This window comes from Mustelus asterias, chromosome 13 (genome assembly GCF_964213995.1).
Source record: "Mustelus asterias chromosome 13, sMusAst1.hap1.1, whole genome shotgun sequence".
Classification (NCBI taxonomy): domain Eukaryota; kingdom Metazoa; phylum Chordata; class Chondrichthyes; order Carcharhiniformes; family Triakidae; genus Mustelus; species Mustelus asterias.
The window spans coordinates 55,203,228-55,224,088 of NC_135813.1; the positions used below are offsets into that span (position 1 = coordinate 55,203,228).

At 45.8% G+C, this 20,861-nt stretch overlaps 1 protein-coding gene across 13 annotated transcripts in view; it reads right to left on the reverse strand.

The window, feature by feature from the left end:
- Positions 1–7,330: 7,330 nt before the first annotated feature.
- Positions 7,331–20,861, reverse strand: part of klhl22 (kelch-like family member 22) — a 60,911-nt gene continuing 47,380 nt past the window's right edge. For 8 of the 13 annotated variants that reach the window (XM_078226789.1, XM_078226791.1, XM_078226793.1 and 5 more), the window contains 4 exons: positions 19,991–20,709; positions 15,104–15,296; positions 10,993–11,226; positions 7,331–10,283 (listed from right to left, as the gene is read on the reverse strand). In XM_078226789.1, the coding sequence (XP_078082915.1) occupies positions 9,903–10,283; positions 10,993–11,226; positions 15,104–15,296; positions 19,991–20,709 (1,527 nt within the window). In that variant the 3' untranslated portion in view covers positions 7,331–9,902. The remainder of the gene's footprint in view (positions 10,284–10,992; positions 11,227–15,103; positions 15,297–19,990; positions 20,710–20,861) is intronic. The other 5 variants (XR_013499362.1, XR_013499365.1, XR_013499366.1 and 2 more) reach the window with 1 other exon arrangement.

Sequence of the window (20,861 nt, forward strand, 5' to 3'; positions counted from 1 at the left end):
AAGGCATATGGTATGCTTGCCTTTGTAGGACGGGGTATGGAGTATAAAAGCTGGAGTCTGATGTTGCAGCTGTATAGAACGCTGGTTAGGCCACATTTGGAGTACTGCGTCCAGTTCTGGTCGCCGCACTACCAGAAGGACGTGGAGGCTTTAGAGAGAGTGCGGAGAAGGTTTACCAGGATGTTGCCTGGTATGGAAGGTCTTAGCTATGAGGAGAGATTGGGTAAACTTTTCTTGTTCTCCCTGGAAAGACGGAGAATGAGGGGAGACCTAATAGAGATATACAAAATTATGAAGGGTACAGATAGAATGAACAGTGGGAAGCTTTTTCCCAGGTCGGAGGTGACGATTACGAGGGGTCACGGGCTCAAGGTGAGAGGGGCGAGGTATAACTCAGATATCAGAGGGACGTTTTTTACACAGAGTGGTGGGGCCTGGAATGCGCTGCCAAGTAGGGTGGTGGAGGCAGACACGCTGGCATCGTTTAAGACTTACCTGGATAGTCACATGAGCAGTCTGGGAATGGAGGGATACAAACGAATGGTCTAGTTGGACCAATGAGCGGCACAGGCTTGGAGGGCCGAAGGGCCTGTTTCCTGTGCTGTACTGTTCTTTGTTAGGCATGACCTCCCTCTGACAAAGCCATGGCGACTATCCCTAAGCAACCCATGCTTTTCCAAGTGAAGATTAATTCTCTCCAGAATTTTCTCTGATAGTTCCACTCCCACTGACGTAAGACTCACCTGTTCATTCCCTATCATCCCCCGAGCAGTCCCAACAATAAGATTCATGGAGACCCACAGGGACCGACAGCCTGGAATGGCAGCCTCATCACCTACTGAACACTGGGAATACTTGACCCAGTCTCCCCCCTCCCCTCCCCTCCCCCAATACCCCTGGAGCATTGGGCCACACAGTGGTGCCCTTGACCCTCACTAACACATGGTCCAAGTGTGTGTGCAGTCAGAGGGCAGGCAGGAGTCAGAGTTCAGCAGCATAGCTGGCCTCACAGCGAGTTGTCATCACCCCTCTGCCTAGAAAGTCACTCACTGGTACGGCCAACCCAGGCCCATCATCCTGGTGTGATGTCAATGAGACCCTCGGAAGGGGGGAGGGAGTGCGCTATTTCAGAGAGTGTGGACAAGGGTTCTTGAAGGGAACCCGGAGGGATCTCTTGGGGGCTGGGGGGGGGGAAATGGGTGGGGAATGGAGCTGCCAGACATTACGCCACTTAATTGGAGAACCTTGCAGCATTGAGGGCCTCCCTGGGCCTCCTGGCATGATGGACCCTTGCTGCTGCCAGTTCCCCATTTTCTGGATCCTCTTTGGACTCGTCATCCACTCCCTCCTGGTCCTCCTCCAGAATGTCGGCTCATTGCTGCGCTAGTTTGTGGAGTGCACAGCAGACCTCCACAAGGCGGGAGACCCTCTGGGGGCTGTACACTCACCGAGGGGTCCAGGCAGTGGAACCACATCCTGAGCAGGCCAATGCACCGGAGTGCGGAGAAGGAGTGACAGTCCATAAGGTTATCTATCTCAGGCCCCTCAATCCCTCTCGGCACCCTGTATCATGATTCTGGAAGCTAACAATCTTACACCATCCCCGGTGCCATGTGCCACCTCAATTGGCTGCCTCAGGCACTGTGGTCGCCAATGGTATCCCACATGGCTGTGGGATACCATTGGCGGGGTACCTCAAACAAATTGGTGGGATACCTCAAACAGACCATTGTCCGCAGCAAACTACCCAGCCTTCAGGAGAACAGTGACCACAACACCACACAACCCTGCCACAGCAACCTCTGCAAGACATGCCGGATCATCGACACGGATGCCATCATCTCACGTGAGAACACCATCTACCAGGTACACGGTACCTACTCTTGCAACTCGGCCAACGTTGTCTACCTGATATGCTGCAGGAAAGGATGTCCCGAGGCATGGTACATTGGGGAAACCATGCAGACGCTACGACAACGGATGAATGAACACCGCTCGACAATCACCAGGCAAGACTGTTCTCTTCCTGTGGGGGAGCACTTCAGCAGTCACGGGCATTCAGCTTCTGATCTTCAGATAAGCGTTCTCCAAGGCGGCCTTCACGACACACGACAGCGCAGAGTTGCTGAGCAGAAACTGGTTTAGGCCGTCCGCACACATGAGGACGGCCTAAACCAGGGTGTTGGATTTATGTCACATTATCAGTAACCCCCACAGCTTGCCTCCTAGACTTGCGGGCTGTCCTGTCTGGAGACAATACACATCTCTTTAACCTGTGCTTAATGCTCCCTCCACACACATTGTCTGTATCTTTAAGATCTGGTTGGCTGTAGGGATTTGCATTCTAATCAGTATTCTGTAACTTGATTTCTGTGTCTGTGCCCTGTTTGAGAGCACATTTCCACTCCATCTGACGAAGGAGCAGCGCTCCGAAAGCTAATGGTATTTGCTACCAAATAAACCTGTTGGACTTTAACCTGGTGTTGTTAAAACTCTTACTGTGTTCACCCCAGTCCAACGCCGGCATCTCCACAATAGAGGAAACCACAGCACTGGCACTGGTAACAGCAATAAACTACAACACTGGGTTCTACAACTGGGGAACCAGGTAGTGAGTTCCAGTAACAGCTCCAGGCTGAAGGTACTTCTTCCCCTCCCTGATGGGTTGAAGGTGCTCCTTGCTCTCTGTTATCTTGCTCAAATGTTTGTTTGTCTGGGAGTGTAAGCCTTCACTGTCATGTGAGCTAACTATTCGGCTGCAACCACCTTCATATCTGAACGTAACCCTGTCCTCACTGTACAAACACACAGTGGCGGGGGGGGGGGGGGGGGGGGCGGGGGGGTGCTTTTATCTGTATTTGGAATCAGTTACCAAAATCCTGGCCACTCCATCTCCACAGGGCATTGAGGTCAATTCTAGCAGCCCTACTGCCCCACGTTGACCAACATCGGCAGAGGTTGCAGGACTATGTAGCTCAGCTAATCATTGAACCACTGAGGGAACCTCTCAAACTGTTCCAGTGAGGAACGTGCAGTGTGCAAAATGCAAGCTGGTTGCCGCTTGGTGTGAAAGTGCTGCAGCAGTTGAGGGGTTAACTGGGGGGCTGACCTACTTACTGGCTGAAAGCCATGGTTCTGGACAGGGCTGGTTTTATCACATCATTTTCCAATTGGGTTGAATGCAGACACTATTGTGCAAAGCACTCAATGCAGAATCAGTGAGGAAGTGGTTGAGCAGAACAGTACCCAAGTCAACTGTCCAGCTCACTGGGCCATGATTATAGCAAGGCACCTTTCGTTTCATTTGTTAGCGCAACATTGGCAGTTTTTGATGTGGCTTGAGATATTGGACCACATTAGAGGGCTGCAGTGCATCAAAACGGGACACAGGTCTGATGATAAAACTAGTTGTTCAATTGGTGCTCTCTAACCTTTGAGAGCAGCCAGCTCAGGTGTACACTGACACGAGTGTCTCAACTCAGACAGACATGCGCTCCAAGTAGCCACTTTCACAATCTCAGGATGTTCCACAATGCTTCACAGCCAATTGATTGTTTACTGTTGTAATATAGAAAACACAACCAATTGGCTCACAGCAAGCTCCCACAAACAGCAATAAGATAAAAGACAAGTAATTTACTGGTTAGTTGAGGGTAAATATTGGTCAGGGCCAATATTCCTCCTATATTTTCCATCCAAGTACAGAATGAATTTTGGTCTGTGCACCAACATTGGTTGCATGCCGCATCAGTAGTAACATCAAACATGATATTACCCAATCTGAAATATATGTGACTCCACAGTCACAGCAACATGGTTGATCCTTAACTGCTAACTAAAATGGTCTAGCAACCACGTACATGTCAAGAAGGTAGCTCACCACCACTTTCTTGACGGCAATTAAGGATGAACAACAAATGCTGGCTTTGCCAGCAATGTCCACAGCTCATAAATGAAGAAAAGTACTTTAATTTTGTCTTTGGGGTGCCCTGAGGTAATGAAAGGTGGTACATAAATGTAAATTCTGATAGAATGGTTGCAGCACAGGAGGTCATTTGTCCCTTCATATCACTGCTAGCCCTTTGCAGGAGCAGCTTAGCTAGCCCCACTTCCTTGTCTTTTCCCTGTAGCCCTGCATTTTTGTTTCTCTTCCAATAATGATGGAACTCCCCTCTGTAAACCACAATATGATTGAACCTCCCTCGGGCAATGCATTCCAGATCCTAACTACTCATTGTATAAAAACACTTCCCCATCACGCCATTGGTTCTTTTGCCACTTCTTCTGGGCCCTCTGGTTCTCGACCCTTCCACCCACAGAAACTGTGCCACTTTATCTACTCTGTTCAGACCCATCATCATTTTGAACACCTCCATCAAATCACCTCTTCATCTACTGTAAGGAGAACTGCCTCCAGCTTCTCTAATCTTTCCACATAACTGAAGTCCCTCATTCCAGCAACCTTTCTCGTAAACCAGTTCTGCACCCTCTCTAATGCCTATCCAGTGAAACACCCATTATTGTCTTGTCATGATTTTTGAAGCATTGTGAGAGAAATCAGCTTGTTGCATCTTCTCATATTGGGTAAAACATTAGGGCCTGAGCTTCTATGGAGTGGCTATAAGAGTCAGATCACCACTCCACTCTTAGTTTCATACCTTGAAATCCAGAAAATCCTTTCTTGTCTGACCTTCCAACTCAAGCTGGGTGGGAACTATGTAGGGCAGTGCTCTCCTGAGGCCTACGGCCAAGGGCTACACAGTCTGAGGTAAGGAGACCACACTCCTTTTTACATGAAGGGGATAAATTTAAAGGTCCAGTTACTTTCATGCCAGGGATAAAGTAGGTTTATTAAGTAAGTGGGATAGGATTGGATGGGGGCGGGGGGATGGTGAGGAGCTGCTGCATCAGTCAGGAGGGGGCTGAGGTTTTGTTGGTTGGTCAGAGAGTGTCAGATGGTCAATGGGAGGATGGGGGATGGGTGGTCAGCAGGGAGCTGTCGGGAGGTCGGTGGGGGAGGGTTCACCAGCGCATCTTTGGGCAGGGAAGAGTCCCTTTGGGGTCAGGAGAGCGTGTTAGTACCATACCCAGGAATTCAAAGTGGTTTTAATTCCTCTAACCTTTCCTAGCTATCTATTTCTGTAAGACAGTTGGAACCAAAGTTTGCAATTTAAATCTGAGTTTTGGATGGTTCCCATTTCAGGGTAATTGCCCAATGAAAGTCTGAACTTCCCAGATATTGCCAGGAGATCCTTACATGAGGACTTCTGAGTGCTGAGGGTGGGGGGGAAGGGTTCACCAGGGGGTGCTCTCCTCCCTTTCCCCCACAGAGGCTTAGATGTTATGGGCCAGTGTTTCTTGTTGAGGGGGTTGTTGTGCCTTATGTTTGAAGATTAATTGTTGAAGTTTCTTGATGAGCTGCAGTGGAGAAGGATGCCCAAATTGCCCAGCTGAGATAGTGGAATAACAAATATCAAGCCCCTGCCACCACCCAGTCCCATCAAATAAAACAAAAGCACAATCAGAAGAAAAATGTCTCAATTTGACAACTTTGAGTATTTTTGGTTGTTAGGCATACAAGTAAATAAATAGTTGGTGTCTTCTGGCAGCCATTTGGTTCTGTCCTGCCATGTCTGAGAGAGCTGGAACAATACACAAAAGAACATAGAATCCCCACAGTGCAGAAGAGGGCCATTCAGCCCATCAATTCTGTGCCAACCCTCCAAAAGAGCATTCTACGTAGGCCAACTCCCCCACCCTATCCCCGTAATCCCACACATTTACCATGACCAATCCACCTAACCTCCACATCTTAGGAGTGTGGGAGGAAACCGGAGCACCCGGAGGAAACACACGCAGACACGGGGTGAACGTGCAAACACCATACAGTTACCTGAGGCCGGAATCGAACCCAGGTCCCTGGCGCTGTGAGGCAGCAGTGCTAATCACTGTGCCACCATGCCACATAAATGCACCTTATGGGTTTTACCACAAAGAACAGTACAGCACACTAACAGGCACTTCGGCCCACCAAGATTGCGCTGATCACGTTGCCCTATCTAGACCTGTTTCCCTCTATTCCCCACCTGTTCATGTGTCTATCCAGATAATTCTTAAATGTCACGACCGTGTCTGCCTCAACCACCTCACTTGACAGTATATTCCAGGCCCCCACCACCCACTGTGTAAAAAACTTCCCCCACACATTTCTACTGAACCTTTCCCCCCTTACCTTGAACATCATCTGAGCTGAGTTATCTGATATCAGCCACTGCAGTTAGCTGGGCAATATGACTATACTCACAGGATAGACAGGAAGAGAGTTAATCAAAGTCTATGTTTGGTACAGAAACGGGGGGGGGATTTTACCATTTTGAGTCTAAGTGCCAAATCCGGGCGTCAAATAGATCCGCGCCTGGAATCCTCTTTCCAGCGCGCCCATACGGGCAGGGGGGCGTGACGCCTCATCCTCTGGGGGGTTGTGGTGGGGGGTGGGAGGGGAGGGGGTGTCACCGATCATCCCCTGGGGGGGTGGGGGGGTGATGTCTCATCCTTGGGGGTGGGGGGGGGGGGAGGGGAGGGGGTGGGACGTCTCATCCTCTGGGGGGGGGTGGCTGGGAGGGGAGGGGAGGGGGTGTGACCGATCATCCCCTTGGGGGGGGAGAGGGTTGTGACGTCTCATCCTCTGGATGGGGAGGGGGTGGGTGTGACCGATCATCCCCTTGGGGGGAAGGCGGGGGAGGAGAGGGTGTGTGACGTATCATCCTCTGGTGGGGGGCGGGGGAGGGGGTGTCACCGATCATCGCCTTGGGGGGGGGGGGGGGTGTGACGTATCATCCTCTGGTCGGGGGGGGGGGGGGTTCCGCTGCCTGTCTGCGGCCGAACCCTCCTGCCGGAGTGGACGTTCGGCCATGCCATCCCACAAAACCTTCAGGATGAAGCGATTCCTCGCTAAGAAGATGAAGCAGAACCGGCCGATTCCACAGTGGATCTGCATGAAAACCGGCAACAAGATCAGTACAAGTCCAAGAGGAGACACTGGAGAAGGACCAAGCTGGGCCTGTAAAGGGATCACTGGTACACTACCAGCCACAGATTACTCTTCCCTGCCGGGGCAAGAAAGCAGGAGAGATGGCTGTGGCTGGTAGTGTACCAGTGATGGTGTATCCCTTTACAGGCCCAGTAAAGCTCCACAAACCCAACATTCTTGGCGGTTAAGCATTTTTAGAACAGCTCTCCTTTTGAGATAAAGCTGTTTATTGGATAAGCTCATGTCAAGATAATATTGTGAGTCAATTTAAGGATCACAAAGAGTGAGGCAGATAGAAAATCCATTCAAACATTAAAAAGTTATGTTTATTGTTGCAAGTAATACAGCAGAGTTGGTTATATTTTTAAAACAATGAGTGGTGTTTCTAATGTGTGAAACTTCAAAGCTCTGTAAAATGGAGTAAATTTCACTCAATGTCAACACTCCAGCAGCTTCATGATTTGAAGAATTCTATAAATCATTTTCCAATTATATTCATGACATCACCAGCTGATTAATCTTTGATAAATCAGAACTTCACACATTTAACAAGCTCTTACCAAGCAAATGACATGCATTTTCAAAAACACACACAGGCCTTTCCCACTCTTCCAGATCCTTACAAACTGTCCTCACTTTTCAGTTCTTTGCCTGAATCTTTGGACCAGTTTAAGTTTTAAAAAAAGCCCCTCTTGTTTATCTGGTCAGACAATTCTTCAACTGTTATGAGTGGCTAATAGATTGTCAGTCACCTCCCAGGCTTGGCTTGGAGCACATTTAAGTGAGATGAACCTCAAGTCTCACCACTCATAAAAGGTACAAGAGAGTTGACATGCGTGCAGGGAAATGTGGAAAAACAATGCTAGCGGATGTCCCATGGGATTGCTCATGGATAGTACAAACTTTAAAAACTTAATCGTGCATGAACTGTGTACTTACTAAACATAAACACTTTATGCCCCTTAAAACATGTCAATAAATTAAATATATAATAATCAATTCATCACCACTTCACCTCAGTATCTTGCATTTATATAGCACCTTGAATGTGGATACAAATCCCAAGGCACTTCACAGAAGCAAGGGAAGTGAGTGCTGAGCCCAAGGAAGACATACAGTATTAAGAGGATACAAGTTACTTCACGTCCACAGTTGGGCACAGAAGATGAACATCAAGGGCAATTAGAATGCTCTTTAAGTTTTGGATCAGGGCAGGGAAATTGGATCTAGTAAACACTGACCAAGTACAAGTCAGCAATCTCATCACTGTGAATCTGTTGAGAAAATAAATAAGGTAATGGTCCATGGAGCTCTCAGAGTGAAGGAAAGCATGAAAAAGTGTGTAAAGATAAAATCAATTAAATATAGACTTGCACCTCAGAATGTTCCAAGGCACTTAACAACCAATGAATTATTTGTGAAGTACATTGTTCTTGGCAGCCAATTTGCCCATAGCAAGATTCCACAAACAGCAATGTGATAATGGTCAGATCATCAGTTTTAGATGTTGAAGGAGCAAATATTGGCCTGGATACCAAAGTGGCACAGTGGTTAGCACTGCTGCCTCACAGGGCCAGGGACCCGGGTTCAATTCCGGACTCGGGCCACTGACCGTGTGGAGTTTGCCCGTTCTCCCTGTGTCTGCTTGGGTTTTCTCCGGGTGCTCCGGTTTCCTCCCACAGTGCAAAGATGTGCAGGTAAGGTTGATTGGCCATGCTAAATTTCCCCTTAGTGTCAGGGGATTATCAGGGTAAATATTGGAGTTATGAAGATAGGACTTGGGTGGGATTGTTGTTGGTGCAGGCACGATGGGCTAAATGGCCTCCTTCTGCACTGTAGGATTTCTATCTTACTTTTCAAAATAGTACACTGGATCTTTTACAGCCACCTCTTTGGTGGACAAGTTATCTTCTCAGAAGGCAGACAGAGCCTTGGTTTAGTCTCATCTGAAAGACAGCATCTCTGTCAATGCAGCATTTCCTCTGAACAACACAAGGTTGCAGTCTAATTCAGAAGTGAGAGTGCTACTGTGACCCCAAGCTCAGTTTTCTTTTCTTTACATGAAGTATAGGAGAATGGGAGGTGGGTGAGGGGGGGCAGAGGAGGAGCTGAGACACAATTCTAAGGTCCTGGAAAAGAATAAGAGAAAATGGAATGAGTACTAATTTCAAAAAAGTGAGAGCACAGGGAAAGGATTCCGAGTTACTGTTGACAGGAGTACCGACCAAAGCAATATTGTAATATTGTTAAATGGGATTGAAAAGGGACAGAGGTTGTGATGGGGAGGATGCAGAGACAGAATGATGGACTTATTGCCTGCCCTAGCTTACAGCTGAACTTGCCATGAGTTGACAGTGAACAAAAAAATAGCCACTTTCAATCGATGAAATGAAGTTCCCCAATGACATTCTGATGTTGTTCTAAGTCATGCAAATCATACAGTGCCAGCTTTGATTCCAGTACCTGAACTAGTAATTCTCAGTTTGGATGTTTATATCTCACCTCGGTGGCCTCAGAATGGGAGGAATAAGACTGTTGGAATCCCCAGTGGAGAGTACAAACTTCAGTATGATGACTAGATCAGGTTTCGATGCAATGGCCTCCCACAAACTGTCAACACTTGCTGTTCAGGCTTGTCTGCTGAGGAATGGCTATTTGGACGAGGTAACGTAGGGGAGGTGGGCGAATTTGTCTGTTCCTGTGACACCCCTGCAGCCCCCTCGGCCTCCCTCCAGTGCCCCAGCATGAAGCAGAACCTTCAGGAACAGGGTTGAGAACACGCAAAAGAAACCAAAGGGAAAAAGTGAATATCTACAGGATGTGCCATGGTAAGAACAGAATGTTTGACAGTCCAGTCTGTTTAATCCAAAGTTCAGTCTTCACTGGAGCTGAACTCCTCAAAGTCGGAAAGCCCAACCACTTCAGGAAGCATGAAGGCACGGCGGCGACGGCAAACATGCTGGGCACGTTTTCGTGGTGTCTGATTCCCCCAGTCCTCAACCAGCTGTCTTGGGAGGGTCAGAACACAGCAGGACATCCCTGAATTGGCACATTCAATGTCGGGCGCCTCCTCCCAGCAGCTTTCCACCACGTTGTATATGTGGACATAGTCTGTGCGTGTGTAGCGGTCATGTGATCTCCCACCCAGGATGTAGATTTTGTCGTCCAAAACAGCAATTCCTGGCTCCCCGTGGCCAAAGGGCATTTCAGACACTGCTGACCACTGGTCCCGCTCAGGGTTGTAACAGGAAACCTTCACAAACGTAACAGAAGAAAAGCATTGAAAAATTGGTACAGGTGATCCCCCTAGATGTGAGTAACAGGGTACAAGTGGGCAGTGTAACACTTTACAGGCTAATTCTCCTGAAGTCACAAATGTAATTTCGAAATAACCAAGATGCTCAGAGGATGGATGGTAATCTGAGCCAAGCAATGTGCCAGACTATTTGGTGGCCACACCCAGGCCTGATATGGCAGTGTGGCAGCCGGGAGAACAACTTAGCAACAATAACTTGTATTTACATGATGCTTTTAATGTAGTAAAATACCCAAGGTGTCTCAGAGGAACATTATCAAACATAATTTCACAGAAAGTCACATAAAGGAACATTAGGACAGCTGGTCAAAAAGCCAGGCTGTATGGAACATCTTAAAGCAAGAGAGAGGTGTAGAGTAACAAAGAGGCTTAGAGAGGGAATTCTAGTACCTAGGACGTAGGCAGTTAAAGGCACAACTATCAATGGCGAAGCAATTAAAATTAGGGACGAAGCACCCTCATCATGTAAACGAGGCGTTTTTGGCTCCCAGAGTGCTGAATTATCACAGTTTTGAGCATATCCCTGCCACTGGTACTCAGATTCACATTGTAAATCCCTGGCACTCAAACCTTTCACCTAGACTAATCAGGTGGTGAGGAAAAAGAACTCCAAAAGGGGAAATCTCTGCCTTTACTCAAAGCTCACCTCCATGACGTCCTGCCTGTATCCATTGGCATTGTTGCTACCACCAAGTAGGTAAAGCTGGCCTTGTACTGCAGCCATTCCGTGCCAGGCCCGTTCCACAGGGGCACTGGCCTTCATTTCCCACTGGTTTGCTTCTGGATCATAACAGTGCAGCTCCTTCAAGTAATTTCTGCCGCTTCTCCCACAGGCTATGTATATCTTCCCTGCGTGCACTGCTCCGGCATGGGCATACACCTGATCAAATGGAACAGGAACACCAGGATTACTTACAACATAAAAATAATTAATTGCTCAAGAATGTTATTTTGCTGCATTTATGCTGGATCACTGATCCTTCAACAGTCTCACACAAACTCACTCACAAAACAATCTCACTAGTAAAAGCAAGAGTATATCACGACTCATTACTCGACATAGCTTCCCATTCTTTCCTTATGCTTTCTATCTCCTCAGCACAACTTCCCCAGAGGACTAGCAGCACATTCCCAGATCTCTGACTGAGTTCTCTGTAACCAGTTGGCAATTGATTTGCTGTTCTCTAAAGCTTTACCATGTATGAAATATTGCAAGGTAATATTCTTCTTTGCAAAGTAAATATTATCATGTCCAGTAAAGGCATGTCACATTTATAACTTTACACATGGACTGAGCTCATATAGAAGCTTCTGAAAGTGTCTTTTACTTAAATGGATACTGATGAACTGTTAAGATGGTTGCCCCTTTGCTTATTCAACACAGACTATCAAACTTCCCAGAATTCTGGATTGAATAATTATGGATGATTCTCTGGAATGGACATCCCAAGACAAATGTTATCTGTGAAATTCATACCTACCATTATTCAAAGCTTACTCAAAACACAAGAGTCAATGGGTGCCTAAACTCTATGGCTGGAATTTTATCGTCCCACCCGCCATGTGAATTGAAGCAGGTGAGGGGCGGACAATGGAAAGGTCCATTGACCTTGGACGGGATTTTACGCTTTCGGGATGAGCGTGCCATAAATTCCCGCCCACTGTCTTTAGGTTTGCAATTTAACAAAAGAAAGTTGACAAAACCAGTTTATCCACAAGTAAAGTGTGAGAGACCACCATCTATCTCCTATTGTGTAGTGATGATTTGGACTTCCAAAACATTCTGCTTTGATGGTTACCAGTATTGGTCATGTGATCAAAACCGGCTTGAGATAATGTGTTTTATTGAAACACTGAGCCCAAAGAAGGTTCCTGAAGAACACCAACAAGACAACAGCTGCAGGAACGGCTGCGTCATCTTTGCCTTTTAAGGACCATCAATCGTCATCCAATCTGAGAACCATAATCCGAAATTGACTGCAAGACATCAAGCAGCCAAAGTACTTATGCTGTTCCAGTTTCAAAGTTCAACTGAGAATCAACCTCCAAATATTTGATTGTAAGAAACCTTGGGCAGGATTTTATGGCCGTAAGATCCTGCCCAAGCTTTCTTACAATCAAATATTTGGAGGTTGATTCTCAGTTGAATTTTGAAACTGAAACCAAAACTGTAAAATCCTGCCCGAGGTCAACGGACCTTTCCATTGTCCAACCCTCGCCTGCTCTGATTCCCGTGGCGGGCAAAGCGATATAATTCCAGCCCTTGAAACCTTCTGTGAACCCTTCACTTTACAAGACCCTCACTTCAACCTCACATCAAATTCATTCAAGAAACCACAGGTCTGCCATGCCCAATTGCGGAAATTGTAAATCAGACTGAATTATCAGTAATATGTAAACATGCACTATTTTTTTCCATATTCACTCTTTGTGTGTGTTCATGTGTGTGCATGAAACTTAGTGTGTGACATATTAATTCAGGATAAGTGCGTGAGAATAAATAACCTTAATTATTTTTAAGCTTGCTGCTGAATTATGTGGCATACACATTCCAATGGTAAGAAAAGACGCAGCTCTTTCAATACAAAACATACTGACTGTAGCAGTAAGAGAACAAATATATTCTTTCCGTGACAATTTAAGGGGCGTCTTGACAAGTACATGAATAGGATGGGAATAGAGGGATATGGTCCCCGGAAGGGTAGGGGTTTTAGTTAAGTCGGGCAGCATGGTCGGTGCAGACCTGAAGGGCCGAAAGGCCTGTTCCTGTGCTCTAATTTTCTTTGTTCTTTTATATATAAGTCTACAAACCAAATGAAGGAAACAAAATTCATTTGCTTAACTGGTGAAACAGTTTATGAGTGGTTTAAGTCACATATTACACCACTAGCTTATATTTCTTAATAATTATTATGTTTGTAAATGAATCTATTGGTTTTAGCCTGAACAATACTTGAGATTTTTTTCTAAGGACATCAAGTGTCGACAACAAAAGGCCACAAAAAGGCCAAGAAATAACTATTCACACTTTATCTGCTGACATATTTAGGAATAATTAATACCTCAATGGCCTGACCATTAAGCAGAATGAGTTTGATCAAATGAGCCTGTTTAACATTAAAATAAAACCAGACATCTGTCTGATGAGCTGCCTTGATCTCAAGTTCTACCCTTCACACTGCTTCAAGCAAACAAGGTGTCAAGAGGAGCTTCATGCGGGATGAAACCCTTACTGCTCTGACGAAGGGTCATCCTGACTCAAAACATTGGCTCTATTCTCTCTCCACAGATGCTGTCAGACCTGCTGAGATTTTCCAGCACTTTCTGTTTTTCTTATGACTTTAAACATTTCCATCCAATCTCCTGTTAGCTTAATCTGTTGCAAAGAGAACAATCCCAGCTTCCCCAGTTCCTCTACATAACTGTTGAGGGGGATTAATACCCATACTAATAATTATGGAGGAAGATAAGTCATATTAATAACGGTGTCCAGTGAAAGGATTAACAGAGACAAATCACAAAAGCCTACACAATGTTCAACTGCAGGATAGTAAGCAGTTAGTTCCAGACACCTGACCTCCAGATAAGGAAGAAAGAAAGGTACTATGTAGGGAAAGGGCCTTTAAATCATGCATTGGACAAGGGAGTGATCCATGTTTTGTAGCCAGACACAGTTGGAATGCCGAAAAGATAAGAGAAAACAATACTCAATTGAGCAAGTAAAAAACCTTACGTCAATTGGATATTACAATTATATGTAAGGTGATTGTTACTGGTTGTAAAAAAACTGTACTTTATATGATGTAACCTTAACTATAATTAGATAGAGATAGCTCCTATACGTCTATCGGTATATGCTAATTACTTGTAATCAAAGCTGAGACTTTAATTGCCTATGTATATCTGAATTTTTCACTCTGAAATGGTCTGAATGATTTCATTCAGAGTCCTATAGCCATAGTTTTCATTAATAACTCATCTTGAACCACTCTGTGACTATATCTAGCTACTTGAGGGGAATGATAGTTTTAAATACAACAAGAAAACCATTGTAACAGCCCCTAACAACTGTGAACCCTCATCCCTGGAACCATTTCAGTAAATTACATCGGTACCCTTCCCAAAGCTTTCCTTTCCATCCTAAAGCCCAGAATTAGGCATAATACTCCAACCACAGCCTAAAAGTGGTTTTATATAGGTTTAACATAACTTCCTGCCTCTTGTACGCTATGTATAAAGCCCAGTATCCTACACAGTTCATTAATTACTGAGTTAACCTGTTCTGCCACCTTCAAAAAACTGTACATAAACACCCTGCACAGATCCTACCTTCTTGAACCCTCATCAAAATTGTTAGTCAAAGCTGCTATACAAATGCAGATGTACCATTTAGTTTGCATTGTCTCTTATTCTTTCTACCGAAATGTATCAGCTCACACTTTTCTGTGTTGGAAATTGAAGTATTTGAAGAATGACATTTTTCAAGATACTACAGCCCTGGTGGTCACCCAGAGTGAGAACCTTCCATTGACAGTACCCTAAATCTAATAGTCTTTCCCTATACACTTAAACCTGGATTGTTCCTGCACATACCCTCCCATGCTGGTTTGCAATTCCACTGCTGAGTGCCCAGGAGTAGAACAGTCTGCCCTGCAATCCAAAGACTGCAGTAGAGTGAAGGAAGGTGAAAAGAAAGATAAAGTAGCTGATCTCGCCTTAAACAGACCGATATTTGTCAAGAGTGATTTTGCACGTACCTCTTTTTTTAGTGGTGCCACATATTCCCAAGTATTTAACCGGGGGTCATAGCGTTCCACCATGTTTAACTCCTGGTGGTAGTCTCGGCCTCCTATGGCATACAGATACTCGCCCACTGCGCATACACAATGGTCAGCATGTGGCTGCTGCAGCGACTGGATTCGTGTCCACCTATTGTGCCGCGGATCATATCTTGATACAAGAGACGAAGTAACAAAATTCAAACTGCCCTGAAACCAAGCCACAGTACCAGCTCCCCACACTTCAGTTTAAACAACAGGAAAGCCGCATTATAGCAGCCCACACAACTCGAGATAAACGTCACACTTATTCAAATTCAGATACAAACCAACAACATAAATAGAAAGAAATACTTCAAACAAGATTAAACCCTTAAGAGTATTGATAGGCAGAGGGATCTGGGTGGACAGGCACACTGGTCACTGAAAGTGGTAACGCAGGTGGAGAAGGTAGTCAAGAAGGCATACAGCATGCTTGCCTTCTTCGGCCGGGGCACTGAGTTTAAAAATTGGCAAATCATGTTGCAGCTTTACAGAACCTTAGTTAGGCCGCACTTGGAATATAGTGTTCAATTCTGATCGCCACACTACCAGAAGAATATGAAGGCTTTGGAGAGGGTACAGAAAATATTTACTAGGATGTTGCCTGGTATGGAGGGCATTAGCTATGAGGAGAGGTTGGAGAAACACGGTTTGATGGAGGCTGAGAGGCAACCTGCTAGAAGTCTACAAGATTATGAGGGGCATGGACAACGTAGATAGTCAGAAGCTTTTTCCCAAGGTGGAAGAGTCAATTACTAGGGGACATGTGTTTAAGATGCAAGGGGCAAAGTTTAAAGGAGATATACGAGGCAAGTTTTTAACACAGAGGGTAGTGGGTGCTTGGAACTTGCTTCCAGGGGAGATAGTGGAAACAGATACTTTAGTGACTTTTAAGGGGCATCTGGACAAATACCTGAATAGGATGGGAATAGAGGATACAGTCCCCGGAAGGGTAGGGGGTTTTAGTTCACACAGGCAGCATGGTCGGTGCAGGTTTGGAGGGCCAAAGGGCCTGTTCCTGTGCTGTAATTTTCCTTGTTCTTTGTAAGACAGATAAAGCATTACTTCAATGCAGAAAAACAAATTCAAACCTGGTGACAATAGTAATAACATGAAAAAACCATAAAGTGCTTAAATACTGAACTAAAGGTACCCTGTAACTATCCTGCACCACACAATGATGGAAGTTAAATCTAGTCCTATTATTCCTGATCTAATAATCCTTAGTTTTGTACAGACTGTTGGGAATGACACACAGCAAATGGTTCCTAACATTGCAAGGTAAGAAATAATTCTACATTACAGTTACCAAGCTTTCATCTTCCTGTATACAGCAGCACAGGGAGAGCTGGAGCAGGTTCAGTGTACACAGACTCTGCTTCCTGTATACAGCAGCACAAGGAGAGCTGGAGTGTGTACCTTGGTGCATTTCTCTGGTTGAGAGTCTTTAATGACTTAAGGATAGACCAAGAAACAACAGAAGCAACTAAGGCAACTTGTTAACAAAAATAACAACCGTCAGTTGAATATAGAACCATCGCTATTGGGCGTGGTACCGCATGGTGGGCTGTTACATGAGGTTAAATCTCACGGGATTCAGCATTGGGTAGCCAAATGGATACAAAATTGGCTTCTTGACAGAATAAGAAGTTTAACAACACCAGGTTAAAGTCCAACAGGTTTATTTGGTAGCAAAAGCCACACAAGCTTTTGGAGCTCCAAGCCCCTTCTTCAGGTGAGTGGGAATTCTGTTCACAAACAGGGCATTAAAAGACACAGATTCAATTTACATGAATAATGGTTGGAATGCAAATACTTACAGCTAATCAAGTCTTTAAGATACAAAGAACGTGAGTGGAGAGAGCATCAAGACAGGCTAAAAAGATGTGTATTGTCTCCAGACAAGACAGCCAGGGAAACTCTGCAGGTCCAGGCAGGCTGTGGGGGTTACAAATAGTGTGACATGAACCCAATATCCCGGTTGAGGCCGTCCTCGTGTGTGCGGAACTTGGCTATCAGTTTCTGCTCAGCGACTCTGCGCTGTCGTGTGTTGTGAAGGCCACCTTGGAGAACGCTTACCCGAATATCAGAGGCCGAATGCCCGTGACCGTTGAAGTGCTCCCCAACAGGAAGAGAACAGTTTTGCCTGGTGATTGTCGAGCGGTGTTCATTCATCCATTGTCGCAGCGTCTGCATAGTTTCCCCAATGTACCATGCCTCGGGACATCCTTTCCTGCAGCGTATCAGGTAGACAACGTTGGCCGAGTTGCAAGAGTATGTACTGTGTACCTGGTGGATGGTGTTCTCACGTGAGATGGTGGCATCTGTGTCGATGATCCGGCACGTATATGCCCTGTTTGTGAACAGAATTCCCACTCACCTGAAGAAGGGGCTTGGAGCTCCGAAAGCTTGTGTGGCTTTTGCTACCAAATAAACCTGTTGGACTTTAACCTGGTGTTGTTAAACTTCTTACTGTGTTTACCCCAGTCCAACGCCGACATCTCCACTTCTTGACAGAAGCCAGAGGGTGGTTGTAGAAGGTTGTTTTTCAAACTGGAGGCCTGTGATCAGCGGTGTGCCTCAGGGATCGGTGCTGGGTCCACTGTTATTTGTCATTTATATTAATGATTTGGATGAGAATATAGGAGGCATGGTTAGTAAGTTTGCAGATGACACCAAGATTGGTGGCATAGTGGACAGTGAAGAAAGTTATCTTCGATTGCAACGGGATCTTGATCAATTGGGCCAGTAGGCTGACGAATGGCAGATGGAGTTTAATTTAAACAAATGCGAGGTGAATAGCCTGGTAGATTGAACCAGGGTAGGACTTACTCAGTTAATGGTAGGACTTTGGGGAGAGTTACAGAACAAAGAGATCGAGGGGTACATGTTCATAGCTCCTTGAAAGTGGAGTCACAGGTGGACAGAGTGGTGAAGAAGACATTCGGCATGCTTGGTTTCATCAGTCAGAACATTGAATACAGGAATTGGGACGTCTTGTTGAAGTTGTACAAGACATTGGTAAGGCCACACTTGGAATACTGTGTGCAGTTCTGGTCACCCTATTATAGAAAGGATATTATTAGAATAGAAAGAGTGCAGAAAAGATTTACTAGGATGCTACCGGGACTTGATGGTTTGGGTTATAAGGAGAGGCTGGATAGACTGGGCCATTTTTTCTCTGGAGCGTAGGAGGCTGAGCAGTGATCTTATAGAGGTCTATAAAATAATGAGGGGTACAGATCAGCTAGAGAGTCAATATATTTTCCCAAAAGTAGGGGAGTCTAAAACTAGAGGGCATAAGTTTAAGGTAAGAGGGGAGGGATACAAAAGTATCCAGAGGGCAATTTTTTCACACAGTGGGTGGTGAGTGTCTGGAACAAGCTGCCAGAGGTAGTAGCAGAGGCGGGTACAATATTGTCTTTTAAAAAGCATTTAGATAGTCACATTGGTAAGATGGGTATAGAGGGATATGGGCCAAATGCAGGCAATTGGGATTAGCTTAGGGGTTTAAAAAAAAGGGCAGCATGGACAAGTTGGGCCGAAGGGCCTGTTTCCATGCTGTAAACCTCTATGACTCTATTCCAAGATTCACTCTGTATGGATTGCAAGTGTAGAAATCGGGTGTTAACACAATGGACTCATGAAATACTTGGGCAAGGGCACCGAGGGTAACTGGAGTGAGCACTCGGCACAATCTGCTTCTCCACTGCGGAAAGTGAGTGGAGGTGAGGGGGCAAGAAGGGGAAAGTGTACTAACATTCTATGTGGCATTGTTTGTCCAGCAGAATGATGAACATTTGAATTAGGAGCAGGAGGAGGCCACTCAGTCCCTTCAGCCTCCTCTGCCATTCAGTAAGATCATGGCTGATGTGACTGTGGCCTCAACTCCACTTTCTTTCCTACCTGACTCCCTTACCAGTCAACAATCTATTTAATCCAGCCTTAAAAATATTCAATGACTCTGCCTCCACCACACTCTGGGACAGAGTATTTCACAATCTTACCACCCTCCGAGAGAAAATATTTCCTTCAACTCCATCTTAAATGGGTGACCCCTTACTTTCTAACGGTGTTCCCTAGTTCTGGTCTCTCCCACAAGGAGAAATATCCTTTCAGCATTCCCCCTGTGAAGTCTCCTCAGGATTTTATAAGATCACCTCTCATTCTCCTAATCTCCTGTGGATACAGGCTCTCCCTATCCAATCTTTCCTTATCCCTTATGTCACTGGGCACGGTAGCACAGTGGTTAGCACTGCTGCTTCACAGCTCCAGGGACCTGGGTTCGATTCCTGGTTTGGGTCACTGTCTGTGTGGAGTTTGCCACATTCTCCTCGTGTCTGCGTGGGTTTCCTCCGGGTGCTCCGGTTTCCTCCCACAGTCCAAAGATGTGCGGGTTAGGTTGATTGGCCATGCTAAAATTGCCCCTTAGTGTCCTGGGATGCGTAAATTAGAGGGATTAGCGGGTAAACTATGTAGGGATGTGGGGGTAGGGCCTGGGTGGGATTGTGGTCGGTGTAGACTCGATGGGCCGAATGGCCTCTTTCTGTACTGTAGGGTTTCTATGATTTATCTGAACTGCTTCGAATGCAATTATGTTCTTTCTTAAATAAGGAGACCAAAACTGTACACATAACTATAGATATGGTCTCATCAATACCCTGTATGACTGCAGCAAATCTTCTCCATTTTTGTATTACATTCCCCTTGCAATAAACAACAACATTCAATTTGCCTTCCTAATCAATGCTGCCTTGCTGCAAATTGTTCTTCACCACAGTTTATTCCCTGAAGTATAAATTGGGAAAGGAAAAAATGGCATACCTCCAGCAGCTCACCTCTGCTCTGTACCCTGAAGTGTTGTTGTCCCCCCCCACGAGATAAGCAAAGTTATTTAAAACTGCAATGCCCTGGTTTGACATCTTTGGCATTTGTGCCTGAGTCAGTGTTCGCCATTCCCGGGTCAATGGGTTCAGAAACTTGACCTCATCACTCAAATCTTCACCCTGGGAGGAGTACATTCCTCCAAATCCCACCACACAACGGAACTCTGACCTCAGCTGTGTCTGAGGGGTCTGCAGGACAGGCTGGAGGATTTCATTCTGGTGGTAGGCCAGGGCATCTGCCAAGACCTCTTTGAGGGGACATGGGCTCAGCCGGTTGTACAGTTTCTGGAAAGTCTGCTGTTCAATCAGCGCAAAACGGACCATCTCCAGCAGCTTTGGAGGGTCATGCAGTGAGACCTGGTCCCTGTCAATCTCCTCCTGGGTATAGTGGTAAAGTAAGGCTGCCTCGTAGACTTCATTCTCAGAGCTGGCGTGGAGTTTGTCACTGCTCAGCAGGCTCTGCACTTTGGATAGAGGCAGCTGGCGGTACGTCTCAGTCTTGCTGATAGTCAGGAAGTTTTGGAGGATGTACAAGTCGATCTTGTTGCTCAGCTGGGTCAGACTGTAATGCTCAGCTAGCCTGTACAGCTCAATAATGTTATCGTCATCAATCCAGGAAATTAGGAAGTCACAGCAGAAATCGATTACCTCTTGAATCTGAATCAAACAAAGAGAAACTATGAGCACTCAGAGTCTAACATGAAACCTGCCCCAAGAGACTTTTCTCAATCAGTCCACAGTCTTCCGAGAACCCCTTATAATTGGGCCAGCAAGGTCAATCTGCAATAAGAATCACCATGGGTTGCAAA